This window comes from Osmerus eperlanus, chromosome 5 (genome assembly GCF_963692335.1).
Source record: "Osmerus eperlanus chromosome 5, fOsmEpe2.1, whole genome shotgun sequence".
NCBI lineage: Eukaryota > Metazoa > Chordata > Actinopteri > Osmeriformes > Osmeridae > Osmerus > Osmerus eperlanus.
This window is the reverse complement of record NC_085022.1, coordinates 22566962-22588521: the sequence shown is the minus strand read 5'-3', so window position 1 is coordinate 22588521 and position 21560 is coordinate 22566962. Positions and strand designations below refer to the sequence as shown.

Here is a 21560-nt window from a genome sequence, read left to right as displayed (position 1 = left end):
AGAGAGAGAGAGAGAGAGAGAGAACAGTTTACTCTGTTTTTGTGGCCCTTCAGTCCCTCTACTAAAGATAGCTGCTGAGTTCTCAGGCGTTGGTATTCCTTTTTATAGCCCAAGCATGACGCGGCATGTGGCTTCTGTCCTGCGTCCTCCCCCCCACTACACCAACACAACATGGCCCTCTGTGTTTAAGGAAACACATGTATTAGATCAGGTCATGGTCACACCCGCGGGGTCACACTCCTGTCAGTAATTGAAATGTGATTATGTACGAGCTAACGTGATTACTGGGGGGGGGTGATTGAAAGGTGAACGCGGGGCCTGTGATGTGTCTCAGCCTTCCCTGATTCCACCCTGGAATTCCTGAGGTAATGAATCTCGAATGGATGGCGTGAGGAGGGGAGGGGAGGGGAGGAGAGGGCTGGGGAGGGGGGGTGGAGGAAGGGGGGGTGGAGGAGAGGGCTGGGGAGGGGGGTGGAGGAAGGGGGGGGTGGAGGAAGGGGGGGGTGGAGGAGAGGGCTGGGGAGGGGGGTGGAGGAAGGGGGGGTGGAGGAGAGGGCTGGGGAGGGGGGTGGAGGAAGGGGGGGTGGAGGAGAGGGCTGGGGAGGGGGGTGGAGGAAGGGGGGGTGGAGGAGAGGGCTGGGGAGGGGGGTGGAGGAAGGGGGGGTGGAGGAGAGGGCTGGGGAGGGGGGTGGAGGAAGGGGGGTGGAGGAGAGGGCTGGGGAGGGGGTGGGAGGAAGGGGGGGTGGAGGAAGGGGACAGGAGAAAAAGGAAGTTGACAGGTGAGGAAGGAGAAGGGAAAGGAGGAGAGGGGAGTGGAGGGGGAGAGGGGGAAGGGGGAAGGACAGGGCAGAGGGGGAAGGAGAGGACAGGGCAGAGGGGCTGCCCTGGCTACTGGATTCATTCTCCGGCAGGGAGAAAGAGAGAACATGGCTACTGTGATTGAACCTCACCAGTAGGCTCGTCATCACTTCACTCATTCACTGGTGAAATGGACGTGTATGTGTGTGAGCCTCCAAAAAGGTTTTACAGTTTACAGTACGTGGTCAAATTCGACTTCTGGTGAAGTTTCAGTAATGAGCACAACAGACGTACTACAGACAGGCAGTTCATACTCCACGTCATGCTGTTTCTCTCGCAAACAGGGAGAAGCGTTTCATGGTTGCAGGGACAGAGATACCCTGATAAGAGAGAGCTTGTTACAAGCTGGCAAACAACAACAGGTGCAATCACACAAGATCTGTCCCTGCTCTGCAGGTCTGCCACAGCGCAGTGCCCCAGCATGTCACATGACACATTTTCCCACTTTTGACTGGTAGTGTATATATTATACATTAAACTTTAAATACATTATGTGTGATACAATACATGTTTTACATTTAAGATGAAGAGTAATATAAGTGAAACTCCCGAGCAATTACATAAAAAAGGGATTAAATACAACATTTGCCAACACTAAAACAGAAGACTGTTGTTTTAGAAATCTGCATTTAACAGCCAATATCACACTGGCAAACTAGCAATAGACATTTTTCTTTTCTTTACATAACAATGTTATTTTCTAGCACGTTCTATGTGTACTGATGTCATCCACTTCACATATCAGTGTCATGGATGTTTGATTTGTCTGCCCACAAGTGACGTCCGCTGTTGTTGTCAGTGGGCTGTTGATGTGACTGAGGTACGAGCCATAATCACACACAAATTTGCTCGCACGTAGCTAACACAACAGCATTCCTGGCAGAGGAAACAAGCCTGAGCACTGTCATTGGCCCGTTCAACATGGAGACAGGACGTACTGAAAGTTGGATAGATTTTTCCCGTAAACAAATCAATTGACTTGTTGTGCCCTAATACATGCTTACATCCCCTATTGTCCAGTTTACGATAGGGCTCAGTAGATAGTGGAAGTCATCTTAGACAACTGGAAATGAGCTTGAGATGGTCCCCGGTGTAAACAGGTGGTCCCTCCTTTCGGCCTTCAATTCTTTCTTCTTCTTTTCCAGTCACAGCTGTACTGTACACAATGTAACATATGTAAATTAATGGTTAATGTTTCATACACCCAATCTTTCTTTATTTGTTGCGTTCCCTCCCTCTGCTGTGGTCTTTGGGCCACGTGGTCGAGCCAGCGAGCCTGTTATGGGTTCATTGGGCTGGTATGCGGCAGGAATCTTTGGATCAAGGTAATTTCACACTGTTCACCATTTTCCCAGGCTGTTTTACCTTTGAGCCACTCGGGGAGCGAGATAGGGAGAGACACATGTTGCCATTAAACACACACACTGCGGCCAAGGGTCGACACCAGTGGAGGGGCTCCGAAAAATGACTTGAAAGATATAGGGGCCTATAAATTACTGTCTGACACCCTCTGTTTCCCAAAAGGATCAGATTAAGACCTGCTGATGTGAAGGCTGGGATGGGGCAGGACATTCATGGGTGGTGCAGTAATGTTCATGTTCATGCAGTGGTGGTGTGTGTGGTTATATGTGTGCGTGCGTGTGAATGTATGTGTGTGGGTGTGTGTGTGTGTGGGGGGGGGGGGGAGGGTGTAAGGAAAAGGGTGTTGAACTGTATCTGTGCAGGAAGAGAAATGTGGGGTGCATAAAATATGTCCTTTCCCAAGTGCAGGTTAGATTATGTATAAATGCTTTATGTTATATACATGTATGTTGTAGAAATGTAGAATTGTACAAGTACCGGAAAACATGCACATGTGCCTTGTGCTTGTAAAGAACAGAAAAATTAATAGTGAAGGAAATACTGATACCAGAAAAATCAATTTATGTACAGGAAGGAAGTATTTGTACTTTGTTAATTCCACCTCTTGCTGTCAGGGCCTGTTATAGTTACTGTACGGCTATATAAGTCTCACTAACCACACACCTGTGTTTAAACTTTTTTAAAGATGCTCCAAGTAATCTCAGTGTTATTATAAGAGATGGCAGATGATGAAACACCTGATGTGTATAGGGAGAGAGAGGTGCTGATCTAATTGTTGAAGTAATCTAGTTTTTATCTCTCTTATACCAAGAGATCCTATGTACCATCTGGAGGATGCTCCTTCTGCCGGAGCACTGGGGCCTAACCACACACGTCACGGCTGGGAAATGGGGCACAAGGGGCACCCGTATATCCATTGTGCCTGTATATATATATATATATCTGTATGTGTGTGTGTGTGTGTGTGTGTGCAGTGGTTAGGAACAAGGTAAGGACAACAAACCGAAAACAACTGAATAAAGTTCTGCCTGTAATTCAAAGGAACACACTGTAGAATAAAACTTAGGATTTGCATAGCTGATCATCACTCATATTGGAGGTTACTGTAATGCAGGTGCCGAAACTAGGACTGTTTCCCGTGAGCAGAGCAGAGCGTCCATGTCGTTTTGATCATCTTCTGATCATCTTCTCGTGTACCTTAAGGGTGCTTTCACACCTGACATGTTTGGTCCGTTTCAATCGGACCATGGTCCGTTTTCTCTTAAAGTCCAGTTCGTTTGGAGAGGTGAGAAAACGCATTCGAACTCTGGTGCAGAGCAAACAACCGAACCATGGTCCCCCTAAAAAGACGGGACTCCGTCCGGTTCCAAGTGAACCATGGTTCGGTTCGCTTTAGGTGTGAACGTTATCAGACTTAATATGGACCTATTCCAGGAAGCAAACCAAAATGTAGTGCATTGTGGGTTGAAAAAGGAATTGACACTTGGCGGAGACAGCCGTGCCACTCATTAGCGGCGAAATTAGTTTATGGAAAACATGGGGTCATGATGAAGTGAAGGCTCTTCGGCAAATATGGGCTGATGATCATATTACAGAGACTTGTGGAGACACATAACAGTATCGAGGTATTTAAATGATTTAGTGATATACTGAAATAAAGGGTCATTATTGCACAGTGGACCAATGTTGGTTGAAAGTTAATTCTGATATAATTCTGAGTAAAAGACCAACAAGCAACCCAAAAAACGTGGTCGTGCAACACCAAATCATAACAAATAAAGATAGTATTGCAATCGCAACACGCTGCTGTTGCTCCATTGTTGTTCGTGACAAGGAAGCGATTTTCCTTCACACATTTTCTGACCAATAGATTAAAAACCTGTACGACCGCGTGTCATTGTTTTTTTACAAACGTCATTGTTTTTTTTACACACGTTGGTTCGCTTAAAACAGGACCGTATGAACACTAACCGGACATAATGAAAAAGGCAACAAAGTAGCAACTCATCCACTGATTCAGACCAAGCAAATGGACTAATAGGTGTGAAAGCACCCTAAAACAACAAGTACAGAAGAAAACTGCAGAATGATGAAATACGCCACGTGCTTTTCTTTCCTCTGAGGCCTGCACATGCCTTCCCATGAGTGCTAGCGAACGTGTGAGAGATTCTCAGAAACACAACTGTCAGTGACTCCATCTGTCACTTTGTGGCTCTAACACTTTCCACTCACTCAAACACAGAACTTGTACACAGGCAAGCCGTTGCACTTCTTATTTGATGAACACTGCAAACTGTTTTATCCATTACATTGACATATCGGCCCAGTTTCCCAGACATGGATCAAGTCTAGTCCTAGACTAAAAACTTTTTCATAGAACTTCATAAAAATGTTGTGTGACTTTAGGACTAGGCTCAGTACAAAACTGGGCCGTAGTCGTTTAACAGACGATTTGAACACATTGGTGACAGAAACTGTGCAGTCTGTATTACGTGCAGCAGATCATCAAGGACCAAAAGGGCACAGTTCTTAAAGTATTTCAGTGGTTTTTTGTACGAAGGAACTATTTGTATTTTTACCAAGCACTTTCCAACAGCAACATTACCTCAACTACAATTTTGCTAAATTGCAAGCCCTTAGCAATGAGCCCTTAGCTACCACCATGATTTAAGGAGGGATAATTCAGTATGCATTAGCCATCCCATTCCATTAGTTTAACCTGGAATCTAGCTGCTGTCAGCCAAAGTCAGGTGCAATACCAGCATGTTGAGTATACCAGCTCATGGAGTCAAGTGGCTGAGTGGTTAGGGAATCGGCCTAGTAGATGCCAGAATGTTGCCGGTTCGATTCCTGGCCGTGCAAATGACGTTGTGTCCTTGGGCAAGGCAATTCACCCTACTTGCCTCGGGGGAATGTCCCTGTACTTATTGTAAATCGCTCTGGATAAGAGCGTCTGCTAAATGACTAAATGTAATGTTAAAATAGTCATTTAGTTAGTTAGTTATTCTCTTTCTGTCTAAAGACACACTTGTGACAAACCCCTCTCTCATATTGACACTACAACAATCAATTATTGTGACAATTGTGTTGGTAACTTTGTTTCAGTAAATACCCCCAACAATCTTCGAGGCCCTAAATAGCAGGTGGAAGTCATCAGTATTTCATCCCTCCCTTAACTTCATGTCAGACAATCAGCATGTCCTTTCTGTGCAAAAATGCAGGACACAACCTGCTCCCCTGAGACCTTGTCTTTTTGTATCAAGGCCTTCCTCCTTCCTTCCAGTGTGTCCTCTGCCGTGCGGAGGGGAGGTGGGGGAAGACCAGACTCGGGTGTGGTATCAGCAAACAGCTGTTGCATGAGTGACAAACTCAAGGGCTAGCGATATGAACCTGGGAAAATCCTGGAGGAGCAGGGGGGTGAAGACACAGCAGCAGCAGCAGAGACAAGCCGGTCTCTGTCTGCTCTCCTCCACCCTTCTCCTCCACCCTTCTCCTCCACCCTTCTCCTCCACCCTTCTCCTCCACCCTTCTCCTCCACGCTCCTCTTCCTCCCCTCTTGTCGGCTCTCCTCTGCTTTGCTGTGGCACATAATGCGAGAAAGAAAGGAAAAACTTGTCTAACAAAAGTAACCTCTATAAGGGGAGAATACGCTGAGCTGTTCCCAGGCTGAGGTGGCCTGTGCCACCTCAGCCAAGGCCACGCCCCACCTTCCCACCTGTCCCACCTCAGCCAAGGCCACGCCCCACCTTCCCACCTGTCCCACCTCAGCCAAGGCCACGCCCCACCTTCCCACCTGTCCCACCTCAGCCAAGGCCACGCCCCACCTTCCCACCTGTCCCACCTCAGCCAAGGCCACGCCCCACCTTCCCACCTGTCCCGCCTCAGCCAAGGCCACGCCCCACCTTCCCACCTGTCCCACCTCAGCCAAGGCCACGCCCCACCTTCCCACCTGTCCCACCTCAGCCAAGGCCACGCCCCACCTTCCCACCTGTCCCACCTCAGCCAAGGCCACGCCCCACCTTCCCACCTGTCCCACCTCAGCCAAGGCCACGCCCCACCTTCCCACCTGTCCCACCTCAGCCAAGGCCACGCCCCACCTTCCCACCTGGTGGTTGAGGGGTGGGGGGGGTGGTTGAGGGGTGGGTGGGGGTGATAGTTGGTTAACTAGCTGGCTTGAACTCTTATTGGCTGATTTGTTAAAGCATCACCGCCTGGCAGGTTGGACAGACTAGTGGATTGGTGGACTGGCTAACTGGCTGGTGCGCCAGCTGCTTGACTGGAAGGCTGGGAAGCCTACTGGCTGTCTAGGAGGTTGACTGGCCGGCTGGGTGGCTGGATGGATGGCTGGATGGCCGGCTGGCTGGCTGGATGGCTGGATGGCTGGCTGGATGGCTGGCTGGATGGCTGGATGGCTGGCTGGATGGCAGGCTGGATGGCTGGCTGGCTGGCTGGCTGGCTGGCTGGCTGGATGGCTGGCTGGATGGCTGGCTGGCTGGCTGGCTGGCTGGCTGGCTGGCTGATGGCTGGCTGGCTGGATGGCTGGATGGCTGGCTGGATGGCTGGATGGCTGCTGAGAGCTGTAGTGTTGCTGTGTTTAGCTGTGACTGTCTTCTTTGGTGAGAGATTAATCTGTCCCTCCACACCTGGTCAAACGCCCCTCTGATGATCTAATATGATATACATGTGTTTACTGTTAACGATGCTTAACATTTGTATATCTAGCTCCATCCAATGAATGGTCTTTGAAAGATTCTTTTGCTTTCAAATCTTGTCAATCATTGTCTGTATATATGTTTTTTGTAAACACAGAAACAAAGATTCCCATTCTGCTGTGTTTGTGTGTATGCATGCTTGTCTGTAACCATTACTTTTACCAAGTTTGGTTGCACTTGCAGATATTCCTATTCTAAAACCAGTCATGTGATCCTAACCTAGACTCCAGCCCTTTGATTTCCATGCCAACTCCTTGCAGCACATACAGAACATGCTGTAAAGTACAGCGATGACAATTAGACTTAGTTCTCCCCCGGCTCACCCTGGTCTCTGGACTGCAGGAGATAAGGTGGTTTAAAGAATTTTGGAGGATGTCTCCGCGTGAAGAATGTTTGAGATTTCCGAGGAAGGGAAGCTGGTGAGAGATTTAAATAGTAAACAAACTGGAAGTTTAGAGAATCCCATAGGTGGTTGAACAACCCTTTGAGCCCATGTTCGACAAACTTTTGAAGTATTAACTAATTAGCAGTTTAATTAATATAGGAAATTAAACTGTTGCACAAGTACTGCTTTTTCTGATGAAGACTGATATGTCTCGTCTGTTACGGTACTCACCATGACAGATAGAGAGTGTCACACTTTATATGGAGGGTTAATTAATTAACATATACTTGAAAACCAACATCAACCCTAACCCTAACATTTAATACCCTGTGTAGTTAAGTTTCAGTTGAGGGACTGTTCTCTTTAGAGAGAAATGGTTGGATGTAAAACAAAACGTTGAGGTGTTGATTTACAATAAACATATTTATTAGTAGAACGCAGTTTTCGCATCTGTAAATTCACAGTAAATAAGCCAGACCAGTAAAACTTTGCATACAGCTATCATGTTCTGGATGACCAGGTATTGTTGTCAATGTCAAGACATCTGTTTTGAACCACAGAATAATAGTCAGGGAATGTTCTCCACGATGATGTGCATTGCATGGGGACATGAAACACATGCAGGGGATGTTTTAAGCATGTGAATCATGTCATGAGTGAGACAACATCACACAGATGGGTAACTTCTCTCAAGACTTTTCTCATTTGAAACACCATAGTGTTTCCTGGGATCTGATTCATAATGAGTGTAGCTATAACATTTAGCATCAGGTTGTTGTATAAAGTGAGTCGCGTTATGTGAGTTACGTTACAATTCAACTGAATGTATTCATGTTTAACATACATTACTTTGTTGTGTCAGTACGATGTTGTGTCAGTAAGATGCTGATGACTTGATCTGGAGTCTTTGGTTGTTGCTTGAGTAAGGCTGTTCTTCCATTCTGGTTTGCTTTATATACAGGTGACATCAGGTAATAAAATGTGATAATTATTTCATCAAAAATATTCGCTAATGGTTTTCCAGTAACTTATTTGTCTCAATTTTACAGAATTTGAATATCACTCCACACATACTTATAATACATTGTTGGAAAACACTTCAGATTTGAAATTTTCACTCAAGAAATGCAGAATGAAATACACCCATGAAATGTGTCTGTAAAATTAAACCAAGTACATATCTTAATTTTAGGAATTTGAAATTAATTTGTATTACTGTTATTTTGCTCTGAATAATTAAATGGTCAATATGTTTCAATAGCCTATCAATCTCTCTGTTACAGAAATTATAGTAATGTTTTTTGTGATCTTCAATAATTAATTGTAAATGCACAGTTAATAATTAGATAATAATGTGTTCATGATTATAAGACATTTAAATAAGTAATGGATAGCCTTGATGTTTAGATGTGTTCAATCTGAAAGAGTGAATTTGGTTAACCTTTCTATTTATTAGATCCTTGAATGTTTTGAAAACAACCAAATGTATTTATATTTTAAAAGATAATTATCTGAAGATAATTCTGTATCATTCCTAATGTGTTTCAGCTATGTTCTGGTTACAGCTGTTGCACTTGCTTGCTGCAGGTGTCATGTAGAATTACTGTAACCACACTTGTGTCTTTTCATGACAAAACATGTATTTGACTCTCACTTTCTTAGGCTACTAATTAATACTAACATGATATAACTCAGTTTATTGATGTAGGCCCATAAGATTTTAACTAATTATTCCATACATCTGCTTCATATTGTACAGTGGCCCAACTTTTGCTGCTGATGTTATAGCCTACATCTTTCATATTACTTTCATAAACATTAATGAACCAAATAATTAGGCTGTTGTTTACTTTTTGCTGTAACTTCCAGAAACATGTCAGCAATAATACATCAGTAGGGGTATTGTGAAAACATGAAGCATGAAACCAATTCCTATGCTTTATTTACAATCACACACTTGAGTCTTTCTCCTATATTTTCACAATATTAAAACTCATGTTTATCTTAAAAGCAAACTGTCACTGTACCCAGAAGTTGACAGGTGAATGAAGTTCCTTACACTGCCTGCTTTCTGTGGATATGACTAGTGTTGAAGTTTCATTTAACTCTCTGGCTTGTTATCTCTCTGCTTCGCTCGTGTTGGGTGAGGACACCACACAGACATGCTGTCATTTCTGGACTGTCTCTGTTTCATCGGCGGTGTCGCGTTATGCCCCTCCAGACAAATGTCCGATTTTGCCTGAAGCAAATACACCTTTTTTATCGTCACAATTGTCCTTTTAATGTGAGCAACGCTTAATGCTGACCCGCTTTGATAAGGATGTGTCCTTCACCTTGTCGTTATTTTTGTTTTTTCTTAGAATAATTTAAACCTAGGTAGAACTACCCCGCGACCGAATTGAAGAGCGTAATAACACAGAATCTTCTCAATCATTCTAAATTAATATGCTCATAAAAGTAGGCTAGTTTTGTCCACATTACATTTTATTCATAGTTTTCCATCTTGCACTGTTATGCAAATGTAAAACCCAAATGAAAACATAAACAACTGAAACTTAAATTGTTAAGAAGAAAAAAAAGTATTTTCTATCATGGATGTCTATTAAAATGTCCAGCCTTCAAATGTCTGTGTTTGTAAACCAGATCATGCTGTCATGAGGAGCGTAGACCAGATCATGCTGTCATGAGTAGACCAGATCATGCTGTCATGAAGAGCGTAGGCCAGATCATGCTGTCATGAGTAGACCAGGTCATGCTGTCATGAGTAGACCAGATCATGCTGTCATGAAGAGCGTAGACCAGATCATGCTGTCATGAGTAGACCAGATCATGCTGTCATGAAGAGCGTAGGCCAGATCATGCTGTCATGAGTAGACCAGATCATGCTGTCATGAAGAGCATGTAGTGAACATGAAGTGTCTGCTAGTTATTCATTTCTACAATTTTGTAAAGGTTCCGTTTTTTTGCTTGACTTAATTAATCAATTAGATGTTTCTTTGAATAGACTTGTAGTTGCTAATTTGTAGCCTAAGTGTCGTTTACCCAGTGACAATTCAATGCCAATGCTAATGAACTTTCCAACATGTAGTCCTAGGCTACGTAGATAATTCTCTTCTGTAAGTCCATGAGTGTCAAAACTGGTTTAAGTATGGTATAGTCTCTGGCAAACCTACAGCAAGCTAATAGTTGATTGACGGTTTTTGACAGGACGATTAGTGAATTATCAGTTCATGACTGCTAGACCCAGAGCAACATTTTTATGGAGAGGGAGGGGGGAGGTGAGGGGGGTGGTTACGTCCCTAATCGTGGTATTGATGAACGGCCTGTGTGTGGTCAGACCGCTCTGGGGGAGAGATTGGAGGAAGGTACCCGCTATTGAAGTCTGCCTAGTAACAATCGGCAAGCCTCGGTCGCAGGCAGAAGACCTATTGGCTATGTAAATTTTGACAAGGGGGAGGAAACAATCTAAAACCAAAAAAATGCTTTAAAGAGACATATGCCCACTTTTTTCTCTATATATTAGAGGCAGAACATGTAAGAACACCCGAGTTAAAAGACAGATACGCTTGTGCACGTTTGGAGAAGTTGTCAAATTGCTCTCCCACAAAAACACTGCCTCGGTTTTATTGACTGGTCTAAGTCTTTCAAGTTGTTCCACCAATGAAAGGAGAGGGGGTATTTACACATGTCAGACCAACATATCTAAATTGCATTTTTGAGACAAGACTAGTCAGTTTGGCTTAGTAAACTCTGAAGTCTCCTCATGCAAGAGTATATAAACAAAATAGGCAATCCACATAAGAGCGCATGTAGATTTCTTTTCTTTCATGTTTATAAACATTATGTTTTTATCGTGTGTGGACTGTCATCTTGTTCTTATCTGCAACAGTTTTGTGGAATAACTTTCTTGCAGCATTGTGTTTCCTAGAAAGCTATCTCATAAACCACAAGCTCGATGGCTGCACTATTAAAGATAGCTGTCTACTGTGTGTGCATATTTATGTGTGCGTGTGTTTGTGTGACTCTGTATTCAAGCGTGCGCGTGCCCGTTCATGCGCGTGTACTTTAAAGTTCATTGAGTGCATTAGAGCGCGCTCGAAAAAACAAAAACTCATAGCTAGTACATCAGTTGTTAATGTAGGCCTATTTAAACAAAGTAAATGAGAGACTAACTTTATTGTCAGATAACGGATCATTTGTGTTGTATTAAGGCAGTAGCCTCTAGGAATGAAACGGCTGTTTCAAATGATTAAAGCCGCTGAACACAGCAGTCTACATCTAATCAGATTATTAATCGTTTTGATAATGTGGATTTTCATATGTTCCAAATAAATTCATTGGCCTTTGAGATTGTGCAGTTGTAGGCTAAGTGAGTAGGTGGCATGTCCGATAGCTTCTTTTACAATATTAAATTGTTGGTTGCTTATCTTATTCAATAATGCGAATTATCGGCCATGGTGTCATCCCACGAAAGTAGAGAATAAAGCACGCGTCTTGATGAGCCCTGTTGCGCCTGGGCAACTGTTCAGCCTACATAATGAGTTGCGTCACTAGCAAAGGCAGGCTTCAAATGCAGCTAGCCAAAGGAAAGTAGACGCGAACTGTGGGGGAGAGGAAAAAGTTCGCAAGGAGAGGCAGGACTGTTCTTGGGATCCCTGCAGTCTCACTTTTATGCCTCCAAAAATACTTTCCTTTCTGTTTCTTTGCAACTAGCAATTCTGTTATTTTATTTTCTCGAGATTACCCCGATTTTTTAAGAAACTATAACGACTATGGAACTGCTGTGCCTCGAAATGGACACCATCATAAGAGCTCGTGCCGACCCCAACCTCCTCTATGATGACAGGGTTCTTCAGAGCCTGTTGACCATTGAAGAGAGATTTCTACCCCAGTGTTCTTATTTCAAGTGTGTTCAGAAAGATATTCAACCTTTTATGAGGAGGATGGTTGCTACTTGGATGCTGGAGGTTCGTACAGAAATAAGCAAGAAACTATATTTCCGTGCTCCGTATACGTCCCAAAACCCTCTCAACATTGGACTTAAACTATCCTATATTTACGTGTGTGCAGTGTGTTACATCAAACTGTGTAGAGGGTGACATTCCCGGCCATACAACCATGATATTAGCTATTCCTGTAAATTAAATCGGTTTAAAATAAGTTTCTGACAAGCCATAGATCGTAATTCAGACGAGATAATGGACTTATAGCAACAAGGATATGATTAAACAAAGGTTGACAATGCACATGCTTGAAGTCGGAAAGATGACTAGGATTAAATTGTTATTTTTTCAGATAGCCTAAATATTTCCATGCACACGTATGCAGTCCAATGCTTACCCTTGTGCTACAGGCTATTCTAACGCGCCATGTTGTTTCAGAACAGCAGTTGTGGCTTTCCTGACGATTTTACAGTGTCAAAACACAATAACAGCTGTTGAGACTTATTTTTTATGAAAGATGAGCGTTTGGGCTTTACTGCAATCGTAGAAATAATCGCGGAAGGTGTTGCAAACATTTTCTATGTATTTTTAAATATACGCTCGCGGAAGGGGTGCGGGCCTTCTATGTCTCTCTGCGCTTCTTTCATCGAAATCGCTCACCAAGGAAATAAGTTAATATTTTGACACTTTCTTTTATATAATCTAATGGTAATGCATTGGGAACATTCATGACCGTTTGAGCTTTATTGTCATGCAAGAGTTATTAATGTCCGATGAATAGGAGATTTTTAATTAATTTTTGAAGATCTGGGTTTGACATTGGGGTGGCGCATGGTACATCGACCACATGCTACTTACATTTTAATTTGTCATTTTATGGCAATTTGCAGGAAGATCACACGTTTATCAATTGTCGGGTCCGATGTGAAAGAGACTGATGAACATTTAGGGATGAAAAACGTAGGCATAGACAATTTATTTATATTTTTAAATATTTTATGAAAATATGACGAATGAAAAAAAGAGTTTCCGTATACTGCGCTACCGGAGTGTTTTTGGCTGCGGTGATTGTGACTTCATTGTGAATTCATTTCTTACTGAATGAACTGGAGGAATGCGACCCTATTGACAGTCTGTTGCTGAGAAGTTTTATAAAAAATTAAAATAATCTATTTAGATTTCACTGATGTGTCGCAACTGTTTTGGGTTGGGCTGAAAATCTTGGCGACTTCCCAATGGGTTTCAATGAATTGGTAGCCTAGCTGAGTGTTTATTTAGGCTAATTGTTTCTTATGTTGCCTCTTTCAAGTTCGTTTTGTATTTATCTGAAGATTGTCATGAATGTCTTGAATAGTTTAAGGGCAAACATTATTTCACTTAAAATGATTGCACACTATGTCTCTCCACCTCTCTCTAACTCTCTCTCCTCTCCTCCCCTTCTCTCTCTCTCTGTCTCTCTCTCTCCCTCTCTCTCTCTGTCTCTCCCTCTCTCTCTCCCTCTCTCTCTGTCCCTTTCTCCCTCTCTCTCTCTCTCTCTCTCCCTCTCTCTCTCTCTCTCTCTCTCTCTCTCTCTCTCTCTCTCTCTCTCTCCCCCTCTCTCTCTCCCCCCCCCCCCTCTCTCTCTCTCTCTCTCTCCCTCTCTCTCCCTCTCTCTCCAGGTTTGTGAGGAGCAAAAGTGTGAGGAGGAAGTTTTTCCTTTGGCCATGAACTACCTAGACAGATTTTTAGCTGTGGTACCAACCAGAAAGTGTAACCTTCAGCTTCTGGGAGCGGTGTGCATGTTTCTGGCATCTAAACTGAAAGAGACCAGGCCCCTAACAGCAGAGAAGCTCTGCATTTACACAGACAACTCCATCAGGCCGCAGGAACTTCTGGTAAGAAAGTTGTTTTCATTGACATTTATGTTCAGTCTTATTTTGTTGTTCAGAAATTGTATGAAAATAATCTAGAAAATGCACATTATAATCATGTGAATAGTTGGCTACCTATTAGACCTACTTACATGTTACTAGCTAGCTTACTGAAGTCTTCCTGAGAACAGTCAAACATTTAAAAAAAGGCTTTATCATATCAAGTTCCCAGTATAATAAGACAAGCGCTTTTCTCATCATGTGTGGTTGATATTGGAAGACCTCATCACTATACGCATAGGGACTTAATATAAGTTGTCTACTAGGAAGATCTGACAAAGAAAAAAATCAACCAACTGTTTAAGTTTTGTGGAATGGTCTCCATCGCCATCTAGTGGCAGATATTCACAGAATGGCAGCGAGGTCACTAGCTGAACTCCAGCCAAGGTTTGGATCCCAGCCTCAAAAGGAAGGTCTACACGGTGTGACTGGTTGTTACACAGTGAGTTATACTGTGAAAAGTAGCTATTTCATCTGCAGGCAACTAGTTGTAGCTTAGTGAGTGGAGCATCTGGACTATTTCCCAAAGATTCTCAAAAGCTCTACGAGACAATATGAGTGATCTGAAGAATTATGAATATATCAAGATTACTTTCATATTGTATCTCACTCAAGCAGCCAATGTGTTTGACAACACCAGTGGATGAGCTGCATTTAAAGCTGCAATATGACGCTGCACATCAAGTGACAATATAAACTTTAGGGCAGTATTAGTAATCAGCTGTAGTATAAACTTGTCGTGGACAACGCTAGTAGCTTCCGTATAGACATGGTTAGGAAGAATGTAGCTTCAGTTTCAACTTGATTATGATAGCGCTAGTACATACTGACACTACACTTGTTCAAGACTAGTGTCCAGGACAGTGCTATGACAGTAACAGACAGCAGGCCAGTCTTCTTCTGGGGCTTGCTCCATAAGATGGTGTGTTTCTCCCCCAGTCTCATATAAGGCTGTCTTTTGGACTGACAGATCCACACAGGAAACAGATCAGCTGCTTGGCTCACGTGATCATCTTTTTTCCGGCCCCCATCTTTGGTAACCATTTCTTGTAAAAGGAAACCACAGTTTGCTTCCGAAAAGGTGTGGCTCAAAAGTCTCTAGCAAGGAGGAAGTGGGTGGGCATGGAGGCTGGGTGGAGTGGTGGTGGTGGCAGAGGGGGGTGTTGCAAGTTTCTTGTTCTCACCCCGGAAATGTTCTGCCAAAGGCTGTGCTGCTGTTGCATTTTGTGCCGGGGAACAGAGAAGGGAAACTGATGTGAAGACGTGCCAGGCCTTCTGGAAATTTCCGGTCAGAGGGCCTGCTGCTGCACATGGGCACAGAGACACTTTGGACTTGGAAGAAAATCTCTTTGAATGCTGCTTGGTTTTAAATCCTTTACATAGAGGTTAGTTGCTTAGTTGTTTTTCAAATGTTTGAAATCTTGGTTTGAGAGTGCAGTCAGTTGCTTCGAAGAGGAGGCCGTCTCTGTCATTTAAAGAATACAATTTTCTGTGATGAAATCACCAGAAGTCTCACTTCCCTCTGACTTGAGGCTCTAACCTCTGCCAGCCACCCCTTGCCTCCTTAGTCTTCTTATCCACAGTTATTCTCTCTTGCTCTACAAAACCAAAGTTGACAGGACAGGACTGTCAAGTTAGACCCTTGCTGCCACACTCATACATGTCGTTACTCGCACACACACAAACTCAAATACTGTACACACACACACTTGTCAATGTTCTTCCCCAAATAGACATTTTCTCATCCTGCTCCACACAGCTGAACCAGTTGTTTGGTCCCATACGGTCAGCCTGCAGAGCTAATAGAGTACAGCACTACTGTACATAATGCCAGCGCACATTTCAGGCAACTTCTGTGTCCTATGACAAATCAGTATTTGCCATACCATCCATGACGTCAAGCTTCATCTACCGTACATTACAGAGCAGTATGAATCCTGCATAGATTATTGACCAAAAGGTCAAACATATAGAAGTAATTCATCGGCAGGGCCGGTGTGGTGGAAGCAGGCTTCCTCTAGCCCTTTGAGGCAGGTTTCCAGAGGAACGTCCCAAATGACAGGGCACTAGATGTTGTTGTGATGTCACCTGACTTGGATAGTCAGAGCTGCTGTTGTAGGCTAACCTCAGCCAAACCCTCTCTCCCTCTCTCTCTGTATCTTTCTCTCTATATATCTCGCTCTATCTCGCTCTCTATCTCTATCTCGCTCTCTACATCTCTCTATATCTCGTTTTCTACATCTCTCTATATCTCGCTCACTATCTCGCTCTATATCTCTCTCTATCTCTCTCGCTCTCTCACGCTCTATTAATCTATGTCACTGTATTCTTTTCTTTCTTCTCTCTTTCTTTCTCGTCTTCAAGCCAAAGCGAGTAACGTAATAGCCGCCTGGCTCGGCTATTCCTCCCTGCCCTCTGGACAGGCTCATTGTGGGCCTGCTCCAGGCCTCTCTCTCCCCCGGCCGTAGCACTGCTGCGAGGGTGGGGACGGCATCACAGCTGATCTCTACGTCATCCGTCATGTTGTCAGCCTCCCTCTGCCTCTGTCCTGCAGGAGTGGGAGTTGGTGGTCCTTGGGAAGTTGAAGTGGAACCTGGCTGCCGTGACGCCCAATGACTTCATCGAGCACATAGTCAGGAAGCTTCCGCTGCCGGAGGACAAGCTGGCGCTGATACGCAAACACGTCCAGACCTTCATCGCTCTCTGCGCAACAGGTATGCACCGCAGGATATGACCTCACACTCTCTGTTACGCCACTTCCTGTATTTGATCTAAAATGGCTCAGGAACTGCGGCGATGCAGTGACAGTAGACAGTCTGAGGCTTTTGCTTTCTTCCGGCTCCAGTTCTCGTTTTGCAAGTCGGCGTGACAACAGATAGGTTGCCAAGTCAACCAGGTGATGGTGTCTTGCATCATTGTAGCCACCGGTCTTGCAAAATATCCTCATCTACCACATCTTTCAGTTTGAAATCAGCACCCGACTTTCCTTCACAATGACTATAAGACATAATGGGGCCCATTCATAGCTCTGTCAGATCAGTAGTGAAGGTGTAACTTTGTGGTGTAACTGAAGAGAGATGACTGTGACATCCACATGAAAATATGTGGTCTTGGAACAGTATGTGTCATGGAGATGGACATGTTTGTGTGTGTGTGTCTGCATAAATGCCTGTGCCCATGCCTGTATACCGTGTCTGTAGATGTTTGAGTGAAGGTGTGTGTGTGTGATTGTGAGGAAGACACTTCAAAGGTTTAGCGACATGGTCCAGGGGCGATCTTATGTACCTGTGGACCCATGGTGGAACCTTTGAAGAGGGGGGAGGAGGATGGGAGACTGGGGAGAATGAGTGCAGACAGGCCCTCCAGGGGGAGGGTTCTCCCAAGATCAAAGCGAGAGGGAGACCTGAACATGATCTGAGTAACCTGGAGCAGGAGGAGGAGGAGGAGGAGGAGGAGGAGGAGGAGGGGGGGGAGGAGGAGGGGGTGAGGAGGAGGAGGAGGAGGAGGGGTGGGAGGGGGGGAGGAGGAGGAGGGGGGGGGAGGAGGGTGGAGGGGGGGGGAGGGGGGGGGGAGGAGGAGGGGGAGGAGGTGGGGGGGAGGATTTTCTCACTTGCATTCCTGTTTGCTGCTTGTGGGCACAGTGACCTTCCCACACAGTTTTCTAGGACAGGCTCTCCAGAAATGTACCCCAGAACCACACGCCATGCTGGGGACACGGGAACCAAAGTAAATCCCTACCCTCCATCCACCCACCCTCCACCCAGCCACCACCACACCCTCCACCCATGCTGAAGGTCGTCATGGGAACCGTTTTATTCTTATTTTGCTTGTCTCTCTCTCTATTATTGGGTGTAATGACTGCGTCAGTGATCGGACATATTCCCAGAGAAGTGTTGTGAAAGGCTGTGCATTTCTTTGCTTCAACAAGGCAGTGGATAATAATAATAGGAATGTATTCACTTGGCAGATGCTTTCAGCAATATACAGGGGATGTGCAGGCAAATGCTCTCCTACTGAGCTATACTGAGTGGATGCATATTCTCCAGGAGATGTTTTCCTGAAGTTTTCTAGAGGAATAGCTGAGCAGTTTGCTCAGATGAAGACCAGGCAGAGGGTTCCCTTTGCTCTCTGCATCTCTCCTCTTCTTCCAGGCTGAGAGTGAGAGAGTCCACAATGTGGTGCATCTGAAGAGCTTTGGAAATGCCAAACCCCATTTGTGCAACGTTCCCAGCCATAAATCTTCACTTATCTGGTGAGAATCCTGCTCTTGTCTCTCTCCCTGAGCAGGGCGGGTAGGTAGAGCTGGAGGAGGAGGAGGAGGAGATTTCTAGAGGGATTTAAATTTGCAAGACAGTTGACAGTGGGTCACCTGTCGCCTCAGTATTTCATGCTCTTAGATCCCCCAACCCCCGTCGCTCTCTTAGAACCAAGCCTTCTGTTTTTGAAAGAGAGAAAGAAAGAAGGAGAGAGCGGTAGGAAAGGTTTATAAAAGCCCTCTCAGTTTTTAATGGTTCCTCTCTTTGATAAAATAGTTCCGTTCGAAGGCACTTGGTGGGATTTTGTCAGATGGGTGCAGTGCAGTCCCCCCCCCCCCCCCTTAGTATTAATTAATAACATCTCGGACGTTCCATTCAGCGCTATGCAAATGTGTCCTGGGCTCAGAGAGAGTCTGGGAGAAAGGAGACAAAAGGCCGGCCCCTACCTTTCATATGCAGAGGCATGCAAGGGTCAGCTCAGCGGGGGCGCTTGATACCAACACCATCACATCCCTCGGGCTGCCTGGAGGAGAATGGAGGGGGGAACAAGCTCATTAAGGGAGATTATGGCCTGTATCTTCAGTCAGACACCCTGCACTTCTTATGTCCCCCACCATCTCCCACCATCTCTCGAGAGTGGAGCTATGTGACTGCAATCAGCTCTACCAAATTTGATCCTGAGCTGGTTCTAGAACTGTATGCTCATGTCTTCATCAGGTTTTGGAAATTTACGTACATTAGGGTCTTTTGGAGTTTGGTGGTTCTGGTGGTCTGGATTCAATTTCATGTGCTGGTTCTGGAACAATGCTGGACTGTTCTTCATGGTCTGGTTGTAGAACTGTATGTTCTTCATAACCTATTTCAGGAACACAGTGGGAGTTATGGTCTATTGAAACACTGACCATGTCAGTGGTGATAAGTTCTCTGAGACATCGAGACAGTTGAGATCCTTCCTAGGTACTGTTTTTGTTTCTCTTTAACCCCGTACTAACATGTGCTCTGGACGGATTGTTCTGATACTCTAATAATAGTTCACAGAAATCCTGCTTGAGTAAAAGCCGCCTGTATAAGTTGATGTTGGGAGGTGGGGTGGATGGTGTTGGTAGGAGGGGTGGATGGTGTTGGTAGGGGGGTGGATGGTGTTGGTAGGGGGGGTGGATGGTGTTGGTAGGAGGGGTGGATGGTGTTGGGAGGGGGGTGGATGGTGTTGGTAGGAGGGGTGGATGGTGTTGGTAGGTAGGGTGGATGGTGTTGGGAGGGGGGTGGATGGTGTTGGTAGGAGGGGTGGATGGTGTTGGTAGGTAGGGTGGATGGTGTTGGTAGGTAGGGTGGATGGTGTTGGGAGGTGGGGTGGATGGTGTTGGTAGGTGGGGTGGATGGTGTTGGGAGGGGGGTGGATGGTGTTGGTAGGGGGGGTGGATGGTGTTGGTAGGAGGGGTGGATGGTGTTGGTAGGTAGGGTAGATGGTGTTGGTAGGTGGGGTGGATGGTGTTGGTAGGAGGGGTGGATGGTGTTGGTAGGTGGGGTGGATGGTGTTGGTAGGAGGGGTGGATGGTGTTGGTAGGTGGGGTGGATGGTGTTGGTAGGGGGGGTGGATGGTGTTGGTAGGGGGAGTGTATGGTGCTGGTAGGGGGGGTGGATGGTGTTGGTAGGGAGGGTGGATGGTGTTGGTAGGAGGGGTGGATGGTGTTGGTAGGAGGGGTGGATGGTGTTGGTAGGTAGGGTGGATGGTGTTGGTAGGGGGGGTGGATGGTGCTGGTAGGAGGGGTGGATGGTGTTGGTAGGTGGGGTGGATGGTGTTGGTAGGAGGGGTGGATGGTGTTGGTAGGTGGGGTGGATGGTGTTGGTAGGAGGGGTGGATGGTGTTGGTAGGTGGGGTGGATGGTGTTGGTAGGAGGGGTGGATGGTGTTGGTAGGAGGGGTGGATGGTGTTGGTAGGTAGGGTGGATGGTGTTGGTAGGTAGGGTGGATGGTGTTGGGAGGTGGGGTGGATGGTGTTGGTAGGTGGGGTGGATGGTGTTGGGAGGGGGGTGGATGGTGTTGGTAGGTGGGGTGGATGGTGTTGGTAGGAGGGGTGGATGGTGTTGGTAGGTGGGGTGGATGGTGTTGGTAGGGGGGGTGGATGGTGTTGGTAGGGGGAGTGTATGGTGCTGGTAGGGGGGGTGGATGGTGTTGGTAGGGAGGGTGGATGGTGTTGGTAGGAGGGGTGGATGGTGTTGGTAGGAGGGGTGGATGGTGTTGGTAGGAGGGGTGGATGGTGTTGGTAGGTAGGGTGGATGGTGTTGGTAGGTAGGGTGGATGGTGTTGGGAGGTGGGGTGGATGGTGTTGGTAGGTGGGGTGGATGGTGTTGGGAGGGGGGTGGATGGTGTTGGTAGGGGGGGTGGATGGTGTTGGTAGGAGGGGTGGATGGTGTTGGTAGGTAGGGTAGATGGTGTTGGTAGGTGGGGTGGATGGTGTTGGTAGGAGGGGTGGATGGTGTTGGTAGGGAGGGTGGATGGTGTTGGTAGGAGGGGTGGATGGTGTTGGTAGGGGGGGTGGATGGTGTTGGTAGGAGGGGTGGATGGTGTTGGTAGGTGGGGTGGATGGTGTTGGTAGGAGGGGTGGATGGTGTTGGTAGGTGGGGTGGATGGTGTTGGTAGGGGGGGTGGATGGTGTTGGTAGGGGGGGTGGATGGTGTTGGTAGGAGGGGTGGATGGTGTTGGTAGGAGGGGTGGATGGTGTTGGTAGGTAGGGTGGATGGTGTTGGTAGGGGGGGTGGATGGTGCTGGTAGGAGGGGTGGATGGTGTTGGTAGGTGGGGTGGATGGTGTTGGTAGGAGGGGTGGATGGTGTTGGTAGGAGGGGTGGATGGTGTTGGTAGGTAGGGTGGATGGTGTTGGTAGGGGGGGTGGATGGTGCTGGTAGGAGGGGTGGATGGTGTTGGTAGGTGGGGTGGATGGTGTTGGTAGGAGGGGTGGATGGTGTTGGTAGGTGGGGTGGATGGTGTTGGTAGGAGGGGTGGATGGTGTTGGTAGGTGGGGTGGATGGTGTTGGTAGGAGGGGTGGATGGTGTTGGGAGGGGGGTGGATGGTGTTGGTAGGGGGGGTGGATGGTGTTGGTAGGGGGAGTGTATGGTGCTGGTAGGGGGGGTGGAT

At 46.1% G+C, this 21560-nt stretch overlaps 1 protein-coding gene across 3 annotated transcripts in view; it reads left to right on the top strand.

The window, feature by feature from the left end:
• The window catches only part of ccnd2a (cyclin D2, a), a 110602-nt gene that overhangs the window by 75304 nt on the left and 13738 nt on the right, over nucleotides 1-21560 (top strand). For 2 of the 3 annotated variants that reach the window (XM_062462754.1, XM_062462755.1), the window contains 2 exons: nucleotides 13919-14134; nucleotides 16725-16884. In XM_062462754.1, the coding sequence (XP_062318738.1) occupies nucleotides 13919-14134; nucleotides 16725-16884 (376 nt within the window). Of the gene's footprint in view, nucleotides 1-11903; nucleotides 12285-13918; nucleotides 14135-16724; nucleotides 16885-21560 lie in introns of those variants that run through there. The other variant, XM_062462752.1, reaches the window with a different exon arrangement.